General features: G+C 43.4%; 1 protein-coding gene across 5 annotated transcripts in view; it reads left to right on the top strand.

Annotated features, from left to right (window-relative positions):
• The window catches only part of exoc6b (exocyst complex component 6B), a 130,417-nt gene that overhangs the window by 19,755 nt on the left and 88,275 nt on the right, over nt 1–22,387 (top strand). For all 5 annotated transcript variants that reach the window (XM_026162784.1, XM_026162787.1, XM_026162786.1 and 2 more), the window contains exons 2-7: nt 2,909–3,074; nt 3,169–3,216; nt 3,312–3,402; nt 4,138–4,183; nt 4,928–5,132; nt 15,857–16,030. In XM_026162784.1, coding sequence (XP_026018569.1) covers nt 2,909–3,074; nt 3,169–3,216; nt 3,312–3,402; nt 4,138–4,183; nt 4,928–5,132; nt 15,857–16,030 — 730 coding nt within the window. The remainder of the gene's footprint in view (nt 1–2,908; nt 3,075–3,168; nt 3,217–3,311; nt 3,403–4,137; nt 4,184–4,927; nt 5,133–15,856; nt 16,031–22,387) is intronic.

Raw genomic sequence — 22,387 nt, 5'->3', positions numbered from 1 at the left:
TGAATATCCAAGTATGTTAAGTGGAAAATATGCAGTTTGCACAGTGAAGCTGCAAAGTTTCCCAACAATCACACATGGGAATAAAATAGAAAACATGCAGTTATTAGTTTTGTTTTTGTTTGACCAGCAGTCCAAAGACAGAAGAAATATATTCAGTGAGTACATTAAGCAAACTGCCCACATTAGTGTCGTTTTTTTTTATTGATTAAAAGATTTTATGCATATGAGGAGAATTTATCAGTATTGACTGTTTGAGCTAAAAATCACAGCACAGACTGCCCATAAGCCCTGGAGCAATGCGGTGAACTGGAAGCTGCTATGGTCAACCCCAGCTGTGAATGATGGATTACAAGCGACCTCTACTGGAGATTTAGAGGAGATGCAGTTGTTTTCTTTACTGTTCTTCTTTTAGAAGAAGCAGTAACCTGTGCACGGTTAATGCTTTGATTCTTTCCTGAATGCTATCATAGCCGATAAAGGTTGGCAGGTTTAGGATTAATTTGTTTTCAGATCAAAAGAGACAGAGGGAAGAAATAGTGCACGCTTGAAGCTTTCAGGCTTGGTGAGCTAACTTCAGATTTAACTGTGGGTTCGACATGTTATGAAGGTTATTCATTGGTTGGACCTGCTTTGGAGGAGGATTGGATAGGGGATATAAATGATCTGGTCATTGATGTAAAAAATAGCATTGCTCATGGCAACAGGGCCTTTTCCTGATGAGCATCGGGGAGAAACAGATTCTTAAAAACACATTTAAGATCAATTTTAAGCCTCAATAAGGGATTCTCAAACAGGATGCTTGCTTCTTTTTGGATTTTATTTATTGCTGTTCATAAAGATAATCATTGTAAATGATTGTGTTAACAAGATTGTTAGTTAAAGTTCTTTATTAGGAGCAAAGTTCTACAAGAAAGATACGTTACTGAGAAAGTGCGTTGGCACTCTGTGGTAGTATTGTAGACGATGTTAAACTTAATCATCATCTCTGCCTCCTGATGACCTGTTTGCTGATTCGATTCAATTTTGCCTCAGTCAGAAATATTATAATTCGAATCACTTATCAGTACTGATACATGTGAGACTTCATCAGCGGTGTGAGCATCACAGCAGATGCCTTTGTGTCAGAAAAACACGAGATAAACAGCAGATTTTCCTGGCCTGACTTTTTATAGCAGATAACCTTAAAAATATTCTGCAATTTTGCATAATTTTTAAAAGTTTAAATTTCTTCAGTACTGAAAAGCAGAACAGGCTTTCCTGTCAGAGGTCATTTGAGGTATATATTAAAAAAATAGACAGCAGCTGACAGCACTGTAAACAACGGTAGACTGGTGGGTAATAAGCCAATGAATAATGTGGAAAACAGATGTGAGACGGGAAACTGTTCTTGATGTACAGAGAGAGAGAGAGCTGTGCAGGAAGTGTGATTTTTATCAAAACAGCAAAAGTAAGAGGGAATTCATGATGATGTTATCAAATGTGAAGTGTAGTTTGCTGCTTCTTTTGCTGCTGGTTCAGTGAATTTTTGTTGGAGAGAGACAAAACCTGCAGCTCAGAATGTAGCGCAAAAAAGTGAGCCGACGGCGTGTCCGTAGGGTGAGAAAGCCGAGAAAAAGAAAGCTGATTCTGACGCGTCTTTGTGTGGAATCCGTTTTCCTGCTCTCTCATTTGCTGTTTGGTGGTTGTTGAAGTTGTTTTGTGAGCTTTAACCTGAGATTCTGGCAAAATACATATTTAAAAGTCTATTCAGGATTTAATGAAGCGATATCGCTTTATTCAAGCTACTCACCTCCCTCTATCCACCTGCACTTTCAAACGTACACACAAAGGACTACAGGAATATCTGGAACACGGCCAATCAGAGTTCCCGCCCCTGACTATCTCTGATTGGTTTAGACCACGATAGGGGTGTAATGTTGTTGACCACACAAAGACTCGAACAGCTGCTGGTCACACCGGTGCGACCTAGGATTTTTTTTTTTTAGTCCCACCATTGGTCGCACTCTAGAGCCCGTGTGTGTGTGTGTGTGTGTGTGTGTGTGTGTGTGTGTGTGTGTGTGTGTGTGTGTGTGTGTGTGTGTGTGTGTGAGTGTGAGAAACCTCTTCCAGGTTTTATCAGGTTTGTGTTTCTTTGTAAAATCTGCTGCCTGCACTGTGCTGTGTAGGTGAGCGCCCTCATGGCGAGTCTGATAAACACTAGGATGATGTGTTTAGTTGATCTCCAACATCATGTGACCTGAGCACCTGATTTCTTGGGATCAGTGAAGCCACAAAAAATGTATGAATGACAATACTGCAAAACATAAAGAATCAGGTAAATGAATTATTTAAATTAATTGAGAATAATACCAAAAATACATTTAGAGATAAATCAATTCAGCTAAAATGTGAGTTTCTATTTAATTCTATGTAACTCCATCTGTATTAGTAGACTTTCCCTTACTATTGACTATCCCATTTCATTTTCCGTTATACAATACAGTGGTGTGTTACATGGGTTTAAGGTGGGGGTACAATTACATCAGGGATCAGCTCTCAGCTCCTCCTTGTTTGCAGTGATGATGAAAAGTCTGACAGATGAGGTCAGGCAGGAGTCTCTGTGGAGAGAGGTGGAGCTATGCTTTGGATAGAAGATTCATGACTGTAGTGAAGGAGGACATGCAGAGGGTTAGTGTGACAGGAGGATGGTGGAGATAGGGTGAGATGGAGGCAGACGATCTGCTGTGGTGACTCCTTCAGGGAGCAGGTTACAGCAGGAGGATTATTAAAAAACAAAGTTTTGTGTCACTGTTGGTCCTAAATAAAAGTACTCTTAGAATTTAAAATGACTTAAATGACTTTAAAAATAAATAAACAGAATATTTTTTACCAGCAGTCTTCTCTTTCTTTTCTTCTTGTTCGTCTTCAGGTCGGTGTACGATGGTCAGGAGCATGGCCTGTTCATGGAGAAGCTGGATGCTCGGATCAGGAACCATGACCGAGAGATCGAGAAGATGTGCAACCATCACTTCCAGGGGTTCGTGGACTCCATCACAGAGCTGCTGAAAGTGCGAGGAGAGGCGCAGAAGTTGAAGGTAAGGCGTGCCGGTGAGGTCTGCGCCACAGGTACGATGGCGAGCTTGACTGTAAAGCATCTGAATTAATGTCTTCCTCCTTTGTGTCTCTCAGAGTCAGGTGACTGAGACTAACGGGCATCTTCAGGAAAATGGCAAAGAGGTAAAAGCTCACAGGTTCACACAGAGAAGTCCTGCAGGCTTCTGCTTACATCCTCACTGATGTTGCTCTCGTCACCTCTTCCTCCTGCTATTTAGCTCACCACCTCCATGGAGGAGCTCAGACAGTGTCGGGTGCAACAGAGAAACATCGCCACCACGATAGACAAACTGACGCACTGTCTACCAGGTAACACCCAAACACTCAGTGTGAATCCCCCTTTATTGTATCTGCTCTGTTTATTATTGTTTTAGAAGATTAATCATCGTTTTGAGGCAGTAAACATACTTGAAATTTCTGCACATACATTAGGTCGGGTGAAAATGTGTGGGTTTCCTAGGTCTCACCCAAAACGAGGGGAGCAAATGGCTTTGCAGCCCCAGCTACAAATGACAAAAGATGCGCTCCCCTGCTTTGGTTTCACGTGCACATATGAGGTTTGGTTTAACACAGGAGTCGTGCCCTGAGCACAACAGGAAGTTTTGTTCTAGTGTTTTCAAGTTTCTCCCATATGCACATATACAAACGCACATATACTGGCAGCGTGTGGTGATAATGATGTCACATCTGCTGGCACCGCAGCAGAGTTGTAACCCCAAGTGCACGATTGTGTCAGTTTTTGCTGCCAATTTAATGGAGCTCAGAGATACACAGTTGAAATGTAGAGGCAACTGTCTGAAAGCTCTTTTTGGAAAAATAAAAACCACTCTGCCAAGTCTTTACTTCCAGTTATGACTTCATTGTTATTGGCACTGATGTGGCCTTACTGTCGGAGTTGTGAAACCTATTTTTCAGGAGTGAATGTAAGGATGATGCTACATTTGAATGGATGCAATCAATTTCCTGAGATTTCCTTCCCGGGGTGATTGAGCACGAGTTTCCTTTCTCGGACTAATTACTGTTTTTTTCCTTCTTTCCTTCCAGTTCTTGAGATGTACAGCAGACTTCAGGAGCAGATGAGGGCCAAACGGTAATCATCGAGTCTTTTTCTTTGTTGATGTGAATATATTTTCTAAAGGTGTCGTGTTGTTCTCATTCCAAGTGTGGGGAACACTGCTGTTTGGTCAGAGCTACTACTGTATGGTACATATCTGTATAACTTCACATCCTTCTTGGATCATGTAGATGTTTGCTTGCTGGCAGCCACAAGATGGAGCCAGAGCACTTCCTTGAGCAGCTGAGACAATTTCTCTGCTTCTTTCTTCCCCTTCTCTGTCCTCGGGCTGCCTCTAGATAGGAGTCTTGGCTGGTCATAAATTTGTCATTTTGTTTGTGTATTTTTCCCCGTCTCCCTGTCCCGCGGCTGCTGGGCTCTCAGAGAGCAGGAGGAGGTCAGCCAAAAGCGAACGCTCCTCGAGAGGGAGAGCCTGTGTTTGAGCGATGCAGTGGAGTGAAGTGGGCTGAAGTGTCTGGGGGATTTCTGTGCTGCCAAATCTCCGTGAGGTGTATCGGAGTGTGTTTATTTCTCTGTGTGTGCGAGCACTCCTAGGTTGTTGGGTGTTTTTTGGTCATGCATCTGTGTGTCTGTCAGTTTTGCAAGTGGAAATTAACATGTTCAAAACGAAACCAGATTAGCTGCGTTCAGGCGTGAAAGCTGAAAAAAACAACGTTTGGCTTGAGACGAGTCAGACTTCATCCTGAACTTTCAAACCAGCTCACTGAGTGACTGAACAAACAAGCTGACTGCACTTTTCCAAATGCTTTGTCTCTGTAGGTACTACCCCGCGCTGCGAACGTTAGAACAGCTGGAACAGACGTGTCTTCCCAAAGCGGGTCAGTACCGGTTCTGCTCCATCATGGCTGAAAACATCCCCAAACTGAGGATACAGATCCGCGACACGGCCATGTCACAGCTGAGAGACTTCCTGGAGAGCATTCGGAAACACTCGGATAAGATAGGCCAGACTGCCATGAAACAGGTACACAAGCACCCAGAAACACTTTGGGCTGAGAAAGTTCAGCTGACATGCTCTCATTCACAGGAGATGACAGATTTACTAAATGTGGCTCTGTGAGTTTATTCTTGCACTGTGTTAGAGTAGCTTTGCGTGATTTACAGTTCAAAGCAATCCTCATTTATCTCGTTTTGGGCCTCGGTGCAGATCCTCAGCTCTGTTTCTCTTTTCCAACTTCATTCTAATTGGCTGCCCCTCCCAAACAAAAGATTTAAACTACAGGTGGGTGTGGCCTTTTGACTGAGAGGACCTTATTAGGGATACGTCTACTTATACAGAGAGAAGAGCAGAAAACTGTATTACAGCAGCCAAACAGCCACAAACTAGATGTGTTTTGTTAGTGGGTTCTGAACTGTGCCAGAGACCTTCACTCTGCTGTGATGGTAGCGCCCTGTGGGTTGTGATGGATTGACCCTTTCTTGGAGTTTTTATCATTATTAAACTGATGGAACAGTCAGTTTGACATCTTAAAGTTCAAGATTCACACAGATAAATGTTGTAAAGGTGAGTACAGGAGCCGTGTGTGTTCTTGGATTACCCCTGGAATGAGTGAAACAGGGGTAATACATCTGCCTATATTCATCATATTTTAGAGATCTGCTTCCGTTTTCGAGTTACATAATATAAAAGGTGACACTTTCAACAATTGTTTTCAGAGGTTAGGGTTTGTATCAGGTGTGTTTTTGAGGACCATTTTTAAACCTTAACTTAATCTTCTGGCTTTATCTGGTGCTCAGGAGATATTGGAGCTAACAACAGAGCACAGCAATGTGCCACAAGTGGACAGAACTCTGCTTTTCAAGATCTTTTTTGGCAAAGTGAGGACATTCAGCCTGTCTTCACCTTGAAATAGGCTTTGAATGTCAAGACCTGTTTGATGGTTAAGGCTCAGTTTTTAGGTTATAAATCATTTACTTAGTCAAAAGAGCAAACGTGGGTAGCAAAAGTTTCACATGTTGCAAACTGCTAGAAATTTGAATAAAATGTGGTTTAGGCCTTTACCCACAGGGTATATTGTGAAGAAATAACACGAGTTTTTCTAGATGTGAACTTGTTACATACACACTGATCACGTCTAAGGAGGCACAGAAAGGATTTCAGAGAGCCGATTGACCCGGAGCAGCATCTAGCTGTGTATCTGAGGTAAAATAGTATTTTCACATCGTCGTACATTCAGCACTGCATGCTATGAATGCAGCTGTTGCCAAATGCACTGATCTGATTGGTCAGATCTTTTTATTCACACGTGAAAATCAGAAAAAATCTAACTTGATGGGGAAAAAACTATATTTATCCTGTGACAGTATGCGGTCGGTGTGAGCGGCTGCATTAAGGGTAAGGAAGTCCAAAAATATGAATGTTCTTAACATTTCACAGATTTTACGCGCCTGGTGTGTAACGTCGTTTGGTGTCTTTGATGAAGACTGTATGTCACTGCCTGTCTAACTGACTTCATCCTACAACTGATTTTTGTTGTTCATCTTTTCTGTCTGATAATTGGAAGCAGCCTCTGTGCGTGCGCGTGTTGCTCTGTGGTTCCACTGCCAGTAAGCAAGTACGTTGGCTTGTCAAGGAACATGCACGCACACATGCACGCACACATGCACGCACACATGCACACACAAAGATGTGTGTGCAGCTTTTCTCCACTTACCTCATTGTTTTGTTTTTTTTCTTCAAGGATAAGGAAGTTATATATGTCTGTGTGTTTTATGTTCTCTTGTGGTATCCGTAGCTCAGAGTGAAGGCCTCCTTGTTTATTTGCGGGCTTCCATTATTTGGGGAATGTTGTTCCATGGAAGTGCAGGATGAAGGGATGGGAATGATGAAGGAGTGGTTCACGACAGACGTACGAGTGGATGGAGGCTCAGAGTAAAGCACGCTGCACATTTGCTTCTGTTTTACATTCTAATAATTACTTCCCTCATTAGTGCTGGTGCTTTGGGACATTGAGCAGTGGTGCACCGCTCTTCTGCCGGCCCATCCAAAGCAGCAGCCGTTCAATCAACCTGCAACTTAAATACAGATACCCACAGATGTATTTCAATTCAACAGTAAATGTAATATTATATAGTAAATCTAAGTTCTCTACGATCTCAAAGATAAATGCCATTTTTACCGAAGATCAGTCAATGGCACCCAGCTTTTGGTTTTCTGCTGGTTACTTGGGTCCAGAGTAGACCCAGGACACGCTGGATGGATTACATCCCTTGGCTTGGCTCAGCTGGGTTGGGAATGATTTGCTGAATAGTTAAAGCATCTCTGGGTCTTGTTCAGGAGTGAGGGAAGTAAGGTGCAGTGTTTGCTTTATCAGCCAGTTGTGGTGAAGCGAGAGCTGAAATTCAAAGCTAAGCTGCAGATTAACCTGTCATCTACGTTTTATGGCCTCGACCTGTGGCTAGTGTCCAAAAGAATCAGACTGTGAATACCAGTGAGCTTTACGAATTGATGCCATAGGTGAGTCTACTGAATGGACGAGTGGTAGCACAGGGGGCAGTCAGTATGTTAAGAAGGGAAGAAGCCTCTTGGATGAGAAGAACAGCAGATGAAGCTGAAAGCATTTTTTCACAACAATCACTAGAAGAATAAAGTTGTGTTATAAAAGTATTTGACTTTAACTTACTTGAGAAGGTTCATGCACTCAGGCAGGCTATATTTGCTTCTTATTGGGAAGAAAAAAAAGATTCAGAGAGTTTGTTAAACATTTCCTACAGGCGAGAAGCTATCAGGTGTTCAAATTGTTTTACAGACACCTTACTGTGCATGTATTAGGTGGTAGTTTGAAGCCCCCCGGGAGGGAAAAGTTAACTCATTCACTGCCAGCCATTGGCAGTGAATGAGTTAAACCCATTGACTCATGCACTGCAATTGACGGCTATAGACGTCAATGGCAGTGAATGAGTTAACATGCATTGTTTAGTTTTTTTTGTCCTCTAGATGTCACTAGAGGATCTCGCTTCATAATCTTGCTGCTTCTGGTTGGCAGTTAGTTTTAAAGGTTACCATCTAGAAAAAAACAACAACAAACACCCAGAGCAGGTCACAGGGGTCAGTGCATGGTCTGAGGATTTCCAAACTATTTGAACTTCACTTGAGTTTTCAGAGTGACCTTTTAGACAGCTGCCATCGCTGTGGAAAGATGTTGCTGTTGATCCAGCACTTCACAAAGAACCTTTTATAGTAGTTTTCCTTCAATTTGTCACATCTTTGTGGGAGAAAGTATTTATTTTCTCTCTGAGGAAGGAGGTGATGGACATTAAATAGAAATTATGATCACGCACAAGCAGTCCCCATTTATAACATCTGCACGCTAACAACCCTTCAGTGACCTTTGGGTGGGGGGTCCTTGGACCACAATTTGAGAGTTACTGGCGTAGAAAATCCACTTGCAGTCACTGAAGAAGCTAACCACTTACTCCCCTAACCACTAATTACAAGGAAGATTATGGAAACCCCAGCAGAACTGATACTGATACTGGGATTATGTTGTTGTATCAAATGTTTGGCTCTGAACACACACACCCTCGGTCGTAACTGTGTGTGTGTGTGTTTGGGACTGAATGTGCACAAGCAAAGTAGACGTTCTTCCCTTCCTTCCCTTCCTTTCCTCCTCTGTCTCTCCTTCACTCTTTCTTCTTGTTCTGCTTCCATTTTTTCTGTCACTCCATCTCTTTCTCCCTCAGACAGTGTGTCTCTCTGCTGCGCTCTGTTCCAAATTAGCTCCAGCTCTCTACCCGGCCGTCGTTACAAGGATGTGAAAATAAATAGATCTGGGGGGAAAGAAGAGGTGGAGGAGATTGAGGAGTGCAAATGGCTTACAATGGAGCTATTGTCTGCTGCCACATGCCCATGGAAGTGGAGGAAGAGGAAAGAAGAAGAAGAGGGAGGATCAAAGAAAAAAGTAGAAGATGGTTAAAGAAGAATAAAGTTGCGGGGGGGGGGGGGGGGGGGGTTTAGATGTATAGAAACAAGAAGAGGAAACTGGGGAATTATCGGGAGGGATTATGATGGATGAGGGGCAGGAAAAAAGATGTAGAAGTTAGGAGGAGATGAAGAGGTAAGGGAGATATCTGAAAAAGAGTAGCAGAAGGATGCTGAGAGCCAAAAAAGACGACAGGAAGGTGACGAGAGAGTGAGGAAGATGGGACAAAAAATTGGTATTTCATTACAAAAAGCACGCCTTCAGGGAAGCCGTTTCACTGAAGCCTGGAGTTCTATAAATATAAGATGGGCCTTTTCAAGTTTTGAACCTGCGTATGCTGTCAAAACACATCAAATAGCAGGACACTTATTCAGTCCAGTCGCTGTTTACGCCAGAGATTGATTTAAATCTTGTAGAGTAGCTTTGCATGATGCTGGAAGGGCTTCCCTCGCTGGAAGCCCTTGTAAAGAGAGGGTTTACACGGTGTATCCCTCTCAATCGCATGTCATACAAAATCAGGAGTGGGGAAAAACGAGTGCGTAGAGCAGTCTGAAATTTTGTCAAATGTGACAAAGGGTATGCAACAATTAAATATTTTTGCTGTACTTTATGCTTTTACCTTCAAAAAACTTCCAAAATCTCTGGGAGTGAGTTTAGGCTTTCAGTCCACCGTTTACCTCAACTGTCAGTTTGACAGGTGAGAAGCGATACAAGTCAGCGAAGTTGCTTTTGTCTGATGACAGTTTAGGGCAGGGGTCCCCAACCCCCGGGCCATGGACCGGTACTGGTCCATGAGTCGTTTGGTACCAGGTTACGAGAGTTGAGGCTCAGGTGTGAAATTTATGGTTTTTGGGGTTTTTAATTGTTCTTTTGTTAATCGTTTTTATCGTTAACTGTGTTTCCCTGGGTCTTTTCCTGTGTATTATGAATAAATATATATATATTTTTTGGTACCAGTACTGGTTTTATTTTGTTGTATTTATCTGCAACACCTTAAAGGCTGGTCCGTGAAAATGTTGTCGGACAAACCGGTCTGTGGCGCAAAAAAGGTTGGGGTCCCCTAGTTTAGGGTATCCTGAAGTTTTCTGTTGGCAAGTGCTGCTGTTAGCCTCTGTTAGCCTCTGTTAGCCTCTGTTAGTTGCTGATAGCTAGCATTAGTGAAACTTATTTTGAAGTAGGTCTTGTTTACTTTGGACACCTGTTGAACAAACTTTCACAAGATGTGATAATGTAATCAAACTGTTTATTTGAGGTAAAGTGAAATATTTTATTTTTTAGGACATGAGGCTAACATTAGTTGACACAACTATAGCTTATAACTAGCTGCTGGTTTTATTTTATTTTATTATTATTATTTTTTTTATTGCTAGTTTTTTTTGTCAGTTGTGCGGCGATGGGGAGACATGAGGGTCACATGTTTAATCTGCTGATAAATAATGGCAGCATCGATAATATATTTGTGGCTGATCTTCAGCCATGTACATAAAACGTGATCAGGTGGAACAGCGATCGACCTGCTGCTACGGGATCAGTTGTTAATGGATTAATTCTAAGTTCATGAGAATGCATTAACTACACAATAATAAGTGTATATTTATAAGTAGAATATTCTTTATTTCTATTTATAAACTCTAAAACAGTAGTGACTGTGAGCTTAATATGAGCATCAGAACTATAACAGCATGTATATGACAGAAAATAAGTAAAGCATAATAGGTCCTTTTGAAAGAGAACCAAGGGAGTGGAATTAGCCAGAATCCTCTGCCTTTGTCATTCTCCCATGACTCCCCTGTCATTTGTCATGTCTCTCTTTCTGTCTTGCTGTCCCATCATACCCCTCCTCCTCAAAATCTCCATGTCTGTCTCTCGTCCTTTCTTTCCACCTCCTCATCTTTCCATCTCCCTGCCTCCCTTCTTCATTCTCTTGTTCCTCTTGTTTTTCTGTTTCTTGTGTTCGCTTTCAACAGAGGACGAGTCTGGAGCTTCTGCTGTGTATTCAGTAGGCGCACACACACTCGTACACACTAATGGGAAACAGATTGCCGGGCCTGTGAAGTGGAAGAAGATTGATTACCTGTATCTAGTTACTGAACACACACATGCGTGTGCGTGCAACGAGGGTGGCTGAGGGCGCACGCTGGGTCGGTGTATTGAACCATCACAAGGGGAACAAAAATAAACTGTTATGGGCTGCTGTGTCACCCAGTCTGGACCCTGTGTGTGTGTGGTGTCTGCCGAATAATGCACCACAGTTCACTGCCATCAGACACCATTATTTCTGGCTGGCCGACTGTCTGCCAAAAAGTGATCTATAGTAGGGATGCCCCAGTCAGGTTTTAGCTTCGATCCTTATCCGAGTCATTTGTTACGGAGTATTTTTCTGTACAGAGTACCAGTTTGATTCTTGTATGTTATTTCGAGTATTATCAGGATTGTTTTTCCAATACTGAACAAAATGCCAAATGAATACTAAAAAAAAAAAGGATTAGTAAAACGTTATCATAGCGTCAACTTTTCCTGCTCATCTTTGCTCAATTTTTCCTTTTAACTCTAACCTTTTGATACTCATTCTCTCTAGACTTAATTCGATGGGTACATTTTGTGAAGTTTGAGGTTGGATTTTCAGACTTTCTCCTGTGCGGCAAGCCTGCCAGCTTTTCTTCACCAAAACCAAATAAAAATAAACAAGTTTAATGTGGTTTTAGTGAGGTTTGGAGGTCCTTTTGAATAGATTTGTATTAGTTTTTTCATAATTTCAGTAGCCTTTAAAACAATTTAGTTCAATATTGAAATCATGTCCCCTGTGAGCACAGCTCTCGGTGACTGTGGGGAGGAAGTACTTGTGTTACCAGTGTAATGCAGCTTTTTGGGTCCCGGTATGTCACACTTTACTATTGCGCTATTGTCTTTTGTCCATGTCGCCACTTATGTAGATCAGGGCACCGTTTTCTTCCTCTGCATACGAAATGACATCAGCTCATTGTATCACATTTGTGCAGCAAGGAAAAGGGAACACGTTAGGAGGGATGCGTTGCACCCAATGCTGGTCACAATCAAGGTGCTGCATCAAAAACCTCCTTATGTTCGCTGTGGTCAGCTGTAGTTTAAGTGGATGATGCTAGTTTGACTGCAAATACTCGCTAACTGCTACCTGAGCAGCAGTAAAACTTGGAAAAAGTGGGAAACTGGGATCGGTGGCTGTTGGTCTTTGGAGAAAAAAAGTTGTGCCTTAGAGTCGCAGCCAACACTTTTCAAAGGAGACAGCCTTTACTTTGAAGGCAAATGGTTTCAGTTTCCAGTTTGCCACATGCTTTTCAAGTGTTACCACAGCTCGGCGGGTAGCTTATGAGTGTTTGCAGATAAGATGCCTTGTTCCACGCAAACCAAGCAAGCTGCCACACTTGCCCATGGTAAAACAGTCACAAGGAGGTTTTTGTCATCCGATTGGGGGATGCAGATTCTCCCCTAGCACTGGGGTCACTGAGCAATCTGTTTCCAATCAACCTCCAGCTACCACTCTCCAGGCGGTTGGGGAGTGAATATTTTTAGTGGTTGCCAGATTGTTGCAGACTGGTCTCTAGTAACTGGGGCCTTGTTCACTTGACTCTACACTCAGAGACATCGACTCACCTCAGCCACATATTTAAGTCAGGACTGCCCTCCTATCGTTTCCACAGAGTAATTTCCGATCATTTAAAAAGTATTTAAAGTGATTTTACTTTAAATCATTATAGTGTGGCTGATTCCAAATGCTGTGCTGCCTTCCTTTTGTACACTTTTTATTTTTTTCTCACTCCATCACTCCAACTTTCCCATTTCTCTTTCCTTTTCTTCCCAACTCCTACTGTTCGTTTTCCGTCTGCTCCACTCCCCATGCCTCCCATGTTTCCCTCCTGTAACTGCGTCCCAGTTTCTCATGGCTTTTTTGTGCCGCAGATGACGCACATTCCCACACTTCTACTTCAAGCGCTGTACCGAATTCTGTCCCCAAAGAAAAAAACACAACAAAAGACGGGGCTAAAAAGGCTTCCCGGTTAAGAGTGAATGGTCGGGTGAGTGTGTATATAGTAATGTTAGCGGGCATGGATTCACCTGCTGAAGAATTCCGGAGCCCAACTCGACCGCCGCGCCGAGTTACTTTGACGCAGGTGCTGACGTCGCTGAAAACCTCTTCTCTTTTCTCCGCCATTCACAGGTTGCTGTCTTTTGTGGTCGAGCTATGTTAAGTTGTACATTTCTGAGTATTTGAACAATTACAAAGAAATGACTCGCAGACGCGACAGGACTCTTCACTCTGCGGTTCTCGCCATCTTGAGTTTCTCATCCTGTTGTTCTTTCAGCATTTTGATTTAATTCGATGTAAAGTAATTAGAGAAAACACTCAGAGCTCGGCACATTCCTCAGCGTTAGGCCTAAGCTGCTCCTGCAGCCCAACGACACTTTCCTGATTTAGTTTGTTCTTATTGTCCTCCATGACTCACTTGTCTTCTGTGGGTGTGTGTGTGCGTGTTTGTTTGTGTTTGGACATTAGATCAAAGATGGCATTGTGTTCATACACAAGCATCTCTGATATTGTGCTCTTCTGGGTTTGTGCCCATCTGCCCTGGTGTCCGGAACAGTTTTTCTCATTAACCTCGCATTAACAGCCCAAAACGAAGCATTTTGATGTGTATGACGTCTTTATTGACGTTCCATTCGACACATTTAAGCGCACAAAGCAGCCTACGTGTTGGCGCCAGTGATCAAGGAAGGTGTTTGCATAGGTTTTTCAAAAGTAGCCCGATGCGGATTTGGGTGTGGATGGAAAGGCATGCTGACCTCATTTCTGAGGGTTTTCCCACAGAAAAATGTTGGCGACCATGCTGCGCCCGAGGCCCGACTGGAGGAGGATTTCGAAGAAAGGCGAATGGTGGTCATGTTAAAGAGTTCAAAATGCACATCAGGTAGAGATAAATGACTAAAGACTTCAGATCAGTTTTATTTGTATGTAGAAGTGCAAGATGATGATCTCCTACCAGCGAGGTCCTGACAAAGACTTGGCCACCTCTGGAGTGACCGCGGCTCTGTTTTCACTCTGTTATGGAGACCAGCTTCCATTAATTTCTGACTAAAACTTCCTGTTTTTTAGTATTTTTATTTTTAGAGCTCATCATCGAGCACTGCCGCACAGGGAGATGAATGTATCACTTCCCACAGTAATCCCCGAACAGCGATGTAGACTCAGGACACAATTAGCATCAGAAATTACATTACACATGGCATTGTTTGGTAGGGGAATCTTTCCAGGTAGACCTTTCCATTTCCTGCTCTGCTTTACCCCACCTTCTTTTAAATGACCACGTTTTTGAGAAACTGAAATGACAGGATGAGTTGGACATTAACCAAATGCAGCTGTATATGCTGCACACGTGTGTGTTTGTGTTGCACTGACAAAAGAAGTGATGTGACCCTCACAGGACATTTTATTAGGTATAGTTTTTGAGTTGTGCGTTCAGAGCTGCCTTAATTCTTCGTGGCAGAGGTTCAAGGAGATGCTGGAAAGATTCCACGGAGATTTTGGTCCATACAGACGTGATAGCGTCATGCTGCACATCCTTAATGTGAATCTCCTGTTCCACCACATTGCAGAGGTTCGCTGTTGAAGTGAGATCTGGTGACTGCGGAGCCATGTTGAATAGAGTGAACTCATTGTAATGTATTTGGTTGTCTTGAGAGCTTATTTGAGTTACTTTTGTGTTCCTGCCAGCGCAAAACAATCTGGCCATTCTCTTCCTGTATCAACAAAGCATTTTTGCCGAGAGATCTGCCGACCACTGGGTATTTTCTATATCAGTTTTGTGTCCCTTATTACCTGTAACAAGGAGGTTGGTTTTTTTGGTGTTTTGTGCATGTATTTAAAGAGAACAAAGAAAATAAAATGAATTCATGCAAAATGAAATACTATTTCATTAGAAGTAAATACCGCTCAGAGAATGAGCCCTTCCTGTTTTATTTTTCGGACAGTTTTTGTCCTCCAAATTTTCTTTTTTTTTTTGGTAAGCTTGAGTTTAAGGAACAGCTGAATCGAAGGCGTTGTCGAGCAAAAGCACAGGTCAGACATGTAATCTGTCCCTGTCTGCACTTTTATGTCTCGAGCACTAATTTTACGTGCTTTGTTTTCATCGACTCCTCATCCTTCCTGTCCTTCCCTTCCTGGCCTGCTATTTTCCCTCCTGTGTATTCTTAGGCTGCTTTGGTAAATCACTTTTATTGGCCATTTCCAATGGGACGAGGAGTGGCTCAAAAGGTCTAAACCGGTGACCTCGCAACACCGTCCACAATTTCTGACATTTTTCCCGAAATGTTTCTAAAACGAGGGGGGTACTGTGAGCAATAACCCGAGCATTTATTGCTCACATGCTGAGTTGGATTAATACCATTTCCCCGTTAGTGTCTGAAAGCAGTTTGTGTTTTTTGAATTTTTCCTGGGTTTGTTTTCTGCTCCGTCCCCTATAAAAGTTGTTGCACGTGAGGAGTCTTATTGCAGACAGAGTGTGAGTGTTATCAGACAACATCTGGTTTTGGTGTCAGAGCGTGAAAATCAAAGAGCTTCCATTGTTTTGCTCTGAAGTTGCGCCAGCACCTAAATGCAAATTCTCGTCTGTCGGACTTAAAAGAGATTCTGGGAAATGTAGGAAGTAACTGAAATGAACCAAACAATGCAGGTTTAAAATAATCCGTTGACCCTCGGTGGAGTTCTCATCTGCTTTTCTGTTTTGTTCTCCAGGCCCAGCTACAGCGCTCACTGGACAGCTCCGTCTCGCCTCAGCCGAGGGTCCTACTCGGCCGGCGCGGCAGAAAGGCGGCGCCGGCGGCGATTCGGGCTGGAATGGGTGTCAACCCGCTGTCAGAACAAGACACGGGAATTCTGGATGTGGAGGATGAAGAGGAGGAAGATGAAGTGAGAAAACTGCAAACACACACACAAAATCCAGACAACACGCAGCCTCCAATTATCTGGCTTCACCTTATTTGATGAAACAAACATCTCTATACTGATACGTTTGTACATCCAGTGCATCCCATTCATCTCAGATTGGTCCTTGGCAGAATCGTCTCTGATCTCGCCCCCATGGCGGGGTACATGAGTCGCCAGGGCAGCTCAGACTTGTTTCCAAGCGAGCTGACATTCATTTTTATAACCCCTTAAACAGTCAGATAATTGTTGCCAATCCTGACCGTGGGTTTCCCCTAAGATTGGCAGGCTGGACCAATTTCGTTTGAAGTCTGATTATCCTTCAGTGTGGCCTCAGTTTTACTTGCTTCCTGCTGCGTTTTCTTTGTTGTTAGTCAGTTTTTAGTCTTTCTGTCCTTTCATCTCTTCCATGTGTCCTCTTCTTGCCCAAGGCTTATGCCGCTTTTTCTACGTGACTCTTTCTCTCTTTTTTTTTTTTTTTTTGTCGTCTTCTTTTTCTTTCCATTCATTTCCTTTTCCTTCCACATTGACTGCGAATGTTTCTTCAGTCCCAGTAGTCTGAAGTCATTAGGTCCGGCCCAGGTGACATTTCTGATGTTTCCGGAGAGCGAACATTCATCCCACTGCAGCACGTAGCCCACGTAAACCAGCTTATACTGGGCGCATGCTCAAATACAACTACTGCTCGAAACATTGTACCAAAGTATTCAACATATTCAAAAGACTGTTCCCATGGGCTGGAGCAGATTCTAGTCTTTGAAAGGGAAAGGAGCGCAAATCAAACAGCTGAGGGTAAAAACAATTTATAAAAAAAAAACTTGCTGAAAGATCATAAAGTAATGACTGGGCTCTCTGCCACTAGGCAAACCAACAATTAAATAATAAGAGCCAACATTTACTGTGAAAATGCAGCTGGATGTTTCGTGGTCCGCTTGTTAAGTCTAATGCCTTTAGAGATTTCCGAATCCAAATGCTTCTTTAGATACTAAACGCAAACAAACACAGAGGGATCACTGAGAGGTAAAATAGTTCAAATTCTTTGATTTCCAATAAGATGATCAGTGTGGTGCTTCTCTCAGGTTTTGCAATTACGTGTAACTTGTGGGCATATTTACAAGGCTGAGGAGAGCCGCTGTGTGGTTGTTGTGATCTTAAGGTTAATGTCGACACTGAAGTCTTGTTTGGCCTGAGAGTGATTGTTTTCTGGAGTGTTCTGATATTTAGAATCTGTGTTGCGCTGTGTGTACAAAAGTAATTTTCGTAAGCTTAAAGACTTTCTACACCTCAGCACAGTGAAACTTTAATGTCCTCATGGCAGCTTGTTTTGTAGAAGTCCAACATAATAAATACACACAGACAGTGTTGTGCAAAGGTCTTCGGCCATGCCTCATTTATTCTTATGTTCTTAGGATCCAGAGATGTTTGGAAGTTTTTAAAGTCTTGAGAAATAATTCTGCAGTTCTTTGGACTTTGGCCTTTAACTTTTTTCAGTCGTTTTCAGTCCAGTCTTTGTACCTGACAACTTTCAGAGGAATGTGCTTTTTGTTTGTTGAACCACAAATGACAACTTAGGAAAATTCAATTTTAAATTTCGGCACTTTGTTCCTAGAAGCCTGTTGTAAAAACAAATCAGTTGGTTCCATTTTTTTTTTTTAGTTGAATCTACAAAAATGCCAAAGATAACAGTCTGACAGGCACACCAAGGTGATTCCCAAAGAGCAATTAGCTAAAAACTTGGCATATGTCAACATGGCATGCAGTGTGTCCTAAAACAATGTAAGGAAACTGGACAAACGAAGGAGCAAAGAAATATTCGTACTCAGAAATGTCTTCAGCAGATGAACAGTATCTGGAAGTCATGTCCTTAAGAAACAGAAAAAAATCCATCAAAGACCCGACACAGGACCTGAGGGATCCATCTGGCCCTTCGTTGATCCGTCTGCTGGTCCCTGAAACCTCATCAGGAATGGTCTCAGCGGAAGGATGGTTGTCGAGAAGAATTGTTAAGGAAGTGGAACAGGGAAAAAAGACCGAGGTTTGCCAAATTGCATAAGAACTGGACTGAAAATCAAGGACAACATGTCTTATTGATGAATTCAAATTTGAAGTTTTAGGTTCAAATCCCTGTTAGTATATTTGAATGAGATCAAAGTTGCAACAGTGAGAATCTACAGCGATCTGATCTGTAAAACACGGCGGAAGTGCTGTCATGGTTTTGTTCTATCCACTGTTTAAAGAGCAACAGTGGATAGAACAAATGAATATCTGAATCTGTTAGTCCTACATTTAGGAAAACCAAATCTTCTCCTTGATGGAAGCATCTGGAATTCTGGAGCGTAAAAGACGAAGAGGGTCCAAATGATGGAGGGTGATCATGCTTCATACAGTTCCTGAAGCTCATTAAAGGTGGAGCCAGTGCTGTTACAGCATACCCTGATACAGGACTAGTGCCACCAAAGAGCTGGTGTGTGTGTGTGTGTGTGTGTGTGTGTGTGTGTGTGTGTGTGTGTGTGTGTGGTTTTTTTCTTTTTTTTTCTTTTGTGTGTGTTTTTTGTGTGTGCGGGTGTTCGTGTCTGTTTAGATAACAGGTGACACCGCTGCACCTTTTGAAAAGGCGAGAGCCTCGGTAACAATTTAGTTGTTACATGATATTTAAAAAGAAGATAAAAAAAGCCTGTTTAGAAAAACAAAGTGAAAAGGAGTACATCAGCTGAAGGCTTCTTAAATCTGTTGAGGGAATAAGAATAAAGCTTCTAATAAACTCCGCTGAAACGCCTGTAAACAAAAGCTCTGGACAGGCGGCCGAGGAAGGAACACATCAACGCTGTCAGTGAACATCTGTGACTGTGTCGCCAATATTAAACCTGCTCTAAATAAACGCTGACAGCTGGCAGTGACTCCTTTAAGAATTAAGAATAGTCTACACACACACACACACACACACACACACACACACACACACACACACACACACACACACACACACACACTCATCATGACTTTATCATCTGAATGTAAACTGTGACCGAGCCCAGCTGGAGCAGACCCGGTCCGACCGGTCAGTCAGTGTGCCCAGATTGGCCCGACAGTCATTAAGTGTGTGTCCAGCTTCAGACATTCGAAACAGTCTCCTCATAGGCGCGTGTCTCGCCACTTGGCAGCCATCTTGGCAACATCTCCAGGCACTTATTTCAGGTTAACAAGAACAGGCAACCTATTTATGTGAAGAGGAAGCGAAATATAACTGCATTTTTGAATAGAAGCAGCAGTCAGATCTGATTTTTTTTAAAAAACAACAAAAAAACCCAAACCTTTAAAAGTTAGATGACTTTGCCCTAAAATAAGGTCTGAAAAGCTTTTTTATGTTTCTGCCACACGTACACAGTTTCATAACATCGCAGCTCCATAACAGGCTAGATCATGTCTCCAGCTTATCCTCCCAGCCGAGCACGGAACAAATGACATGTTAATTCACAGTGAGGGCCCTCCTTATGAAATTAGGCAAATCTGAAAAAGTTCCCATCTGGCTGCCTCAGAATCACCTGATTGTCGTGTATAACAGCTTAAGTGCATTTAAGTGCATTTAGTGAAGCCGTGCAGTATATTACTGTCAGACTGTGAAATTGTTCCGTGCTCCAAATTAGATAGGGTTGGATTGAAATACGACTCTTTTACTTCTATATTTTTTCCTGCAGAAATGACAGCCATATGAAATTTTCAGGGGTAAAGAACTTGTTAAACTTCTGTTTAAAACTGCAGCCACACACACGCAGTTCACGCCAAGTAAAAGTTTATTTTACTTTATTTTGCTTCTCCCCCCTTCTATCTGTGACTAACTTTGAGCTTTAAAATCATGATATATATATATATATATATATATATATATATATATATATATATATATATATATATATATATATATATATATATATATATATATATATATATATATATATATATATATAAAAAAAACACCCAGCACGCCCCTGCGGGCGGTTTATCCTTCAAGCTCGGGTCCTCTACCAGAGGCCTGGGAGCTTGAGGGTCCTGCGCAGTATCTTAGCTGTTCCCAGGACTGCGCTCTTCTGGACAGAGATCTCCGATGTTGTTCCCGGGATCTGCTGGAGCCACTCGCCTAGCTTGGGAGTCACCGCACCTAGTGCTCCGATTACCACGGGGACCACCGTTACCTTCACCCTCCACATCCTCTCGAGCTCTTCTCTGAGCCCTTGGTATTTCTCCAGCTTCTCGTGTTCCTTCTTCCTGATATTGCTGTCATTCGGAACCGCTACATCGATCACTACGGCCGTCTTCTTCTGTTTGTCTACCACCACTATGTCCGGTTGGTTAGCCACCACCATTTTGTCCGTCTGTATCTGGAAGTCCCACAGGATCTTAGCTCGGTCATTCTCCACCACCCTTGGGGGCATCTCCCATTTTGACCTCGGGACTTCCAGGTTATACTCGGCACAGATGTTCCTGTACACTATGCCGGCCACTTGGTTATGGCGTTCCATGTATGCCTTGCCTGCTAGCATCTTGCACCCTGCTGTTATGTGCTGGATTGTCTCTGGGGCATCTTTACACAGCCTGCACCTGGGGTCTTGCCTGGTGTGATAGACCCCAGCCTCTATGGATCTTGTGCTCAGAGCTTGTTCTTGTGCTGCCATGATTAGTGCCTCTGTGCTGTCTTTCAGTCCAGCTTTGTCCAGCCACTGGTAGGATTTCTGGATATCAGCCACCTCCTCTATCTGCCGGTGGTACATACCGTGCAGGGGCCTGTCCTTCCATGATGGTTCCTCGTCTCCCTCCTCTTTCTTGGGTTTCTGCTGCCTGAGGTATTCACTGAGCACTCGGTCAGTTGGGGCCATCTTCCCAATGTATTCTTGGATGTTCGTTGTCTCATCCTGGACTGTGGTGCTGACACTCACCAGTCCCCGGCCCCCTTCCTTCCGCTTAGCGTACAGCCTCAGGGTGCTGGACTTGGGGTGAAACCCTCCATGCATGGTAAGGAGCTTTCTTGTCTTTATGTCAGTGGCTTCTATCTCCTCCTTTGGCCAGCCTATTACCCCAGCAGGGTACCTGATCACGGGCAGGGCGTACGTGTTGATGGCCCGGATCTTGTTCTTACCATTCAGCTGACTCCTCAGGACTTGCCTGACCCTCTGCAGGTACTTGGTGGTTGCAGCTTTTCTAGCGGCCTCTTCATGGTTCCCATTCGCCTGCGGGATCCCCAGGTACTTGTAACTGTCCTCTATGTCTGCAATGTTGCCTTCTGGTAGTTCAATCCCCTCAGTTCTGACTACCTTCCCTCTCTTTGTTACCATCCGACTACACTTCTCCAGTCCGAACGACATTCCAATGTCATTGCTGTATAGCCTGGTAGTGTGGATCAGTGAATCGATGTCTCGTTCACTCTTGGCATACAGCTTGATGTCATCCATGTACAGGAGGTGGCTGACAACTTCTCCGTTCCGTAGTCGGTATCCGTAGCCAGTCTTGTTAATGATCTCACTGAGGGGGTTCAGGCCTATGCAGAACAGCAGTGGGGACAGAGCATCTCCTTGGTAGATCCCGCACTTGATGGTGACTTGTGCTATGGGCTTGGAGTTGGCCTCTAGTGTTGTACGCCACATCCCCATTGAGTTCCTGATGAAGGCTCTTAGGGTCCCATTGATCTTGTACAATTCTAGGCATTCCAGTATCCAGCTGTGGGGCATTGAGTCATAGGCCTTCTTGTAATCAATCCAGGCAGTGCACAGGTTGGTCAGTCTGGTCTTGCAGTCTCGGCTGATTGTTCTGTCTACCAGTAGCTGGTGTTTTGCGCCTCTGGTATTCTTGCCAATTCCTTTCTGTGTCCCGCTCATGTATTGACCCATGTGCCTGTTCATCTTAGCCGATATGATGCCTGACAGGAGCTTCCATGTAGTACTGAGGCAGGTTATTGGTCGGTAGTTGGAGGGGACCGGTCCCTTCTTGGGGTCCTTGGGGATCAGGACCGTCCGGCCTTCAGTTAGCCATTCCGGGTGTCTCTCGTTAACTAGCAGCTGGTTCATTTGTGCTGCCAGACGCTCGTGGAGTGCAGTTAGCTTCTTCAGCCAGTAGGCGTGAACCATGTCGGGCCCTGGTGCTGTCCAACTCTTCATACTGGAGACCCTTTCTTGGATATCTGCCACTGTGATGGTTACTGGACCCTGTTCAGGGAGGTCGCTGTGGTCTGCCCTCAGATCCTCTAGCCACTGAGCATTGCCGTTATGGGTTGCATCCTTCTCCCATATGCTCTTCCAGTATTGCTCCGTCTCCAGCCTTGGTGGTGCTGTTCTCTTATTGTTCCCTTGCCAC

This window comes from Astatotilapia calliptera, chromosome 3 (assembly GCF_900246225.1).
Source record: "Astatotilapia calliptera chromosome 3, fAstCal1.2, whole genome shotgun sequence".
Classification (NCBI taxonomy): domain Eukaryota; kingdom Metazoa; phylum Chordata; class Actinopteri; order Cichliformes; family Cichlidae; genus Astatotilapia; species Astatotilapia calliptera.
This window is presented reverse-complemented; position numbering and strand designations above follow the sequence as displayed.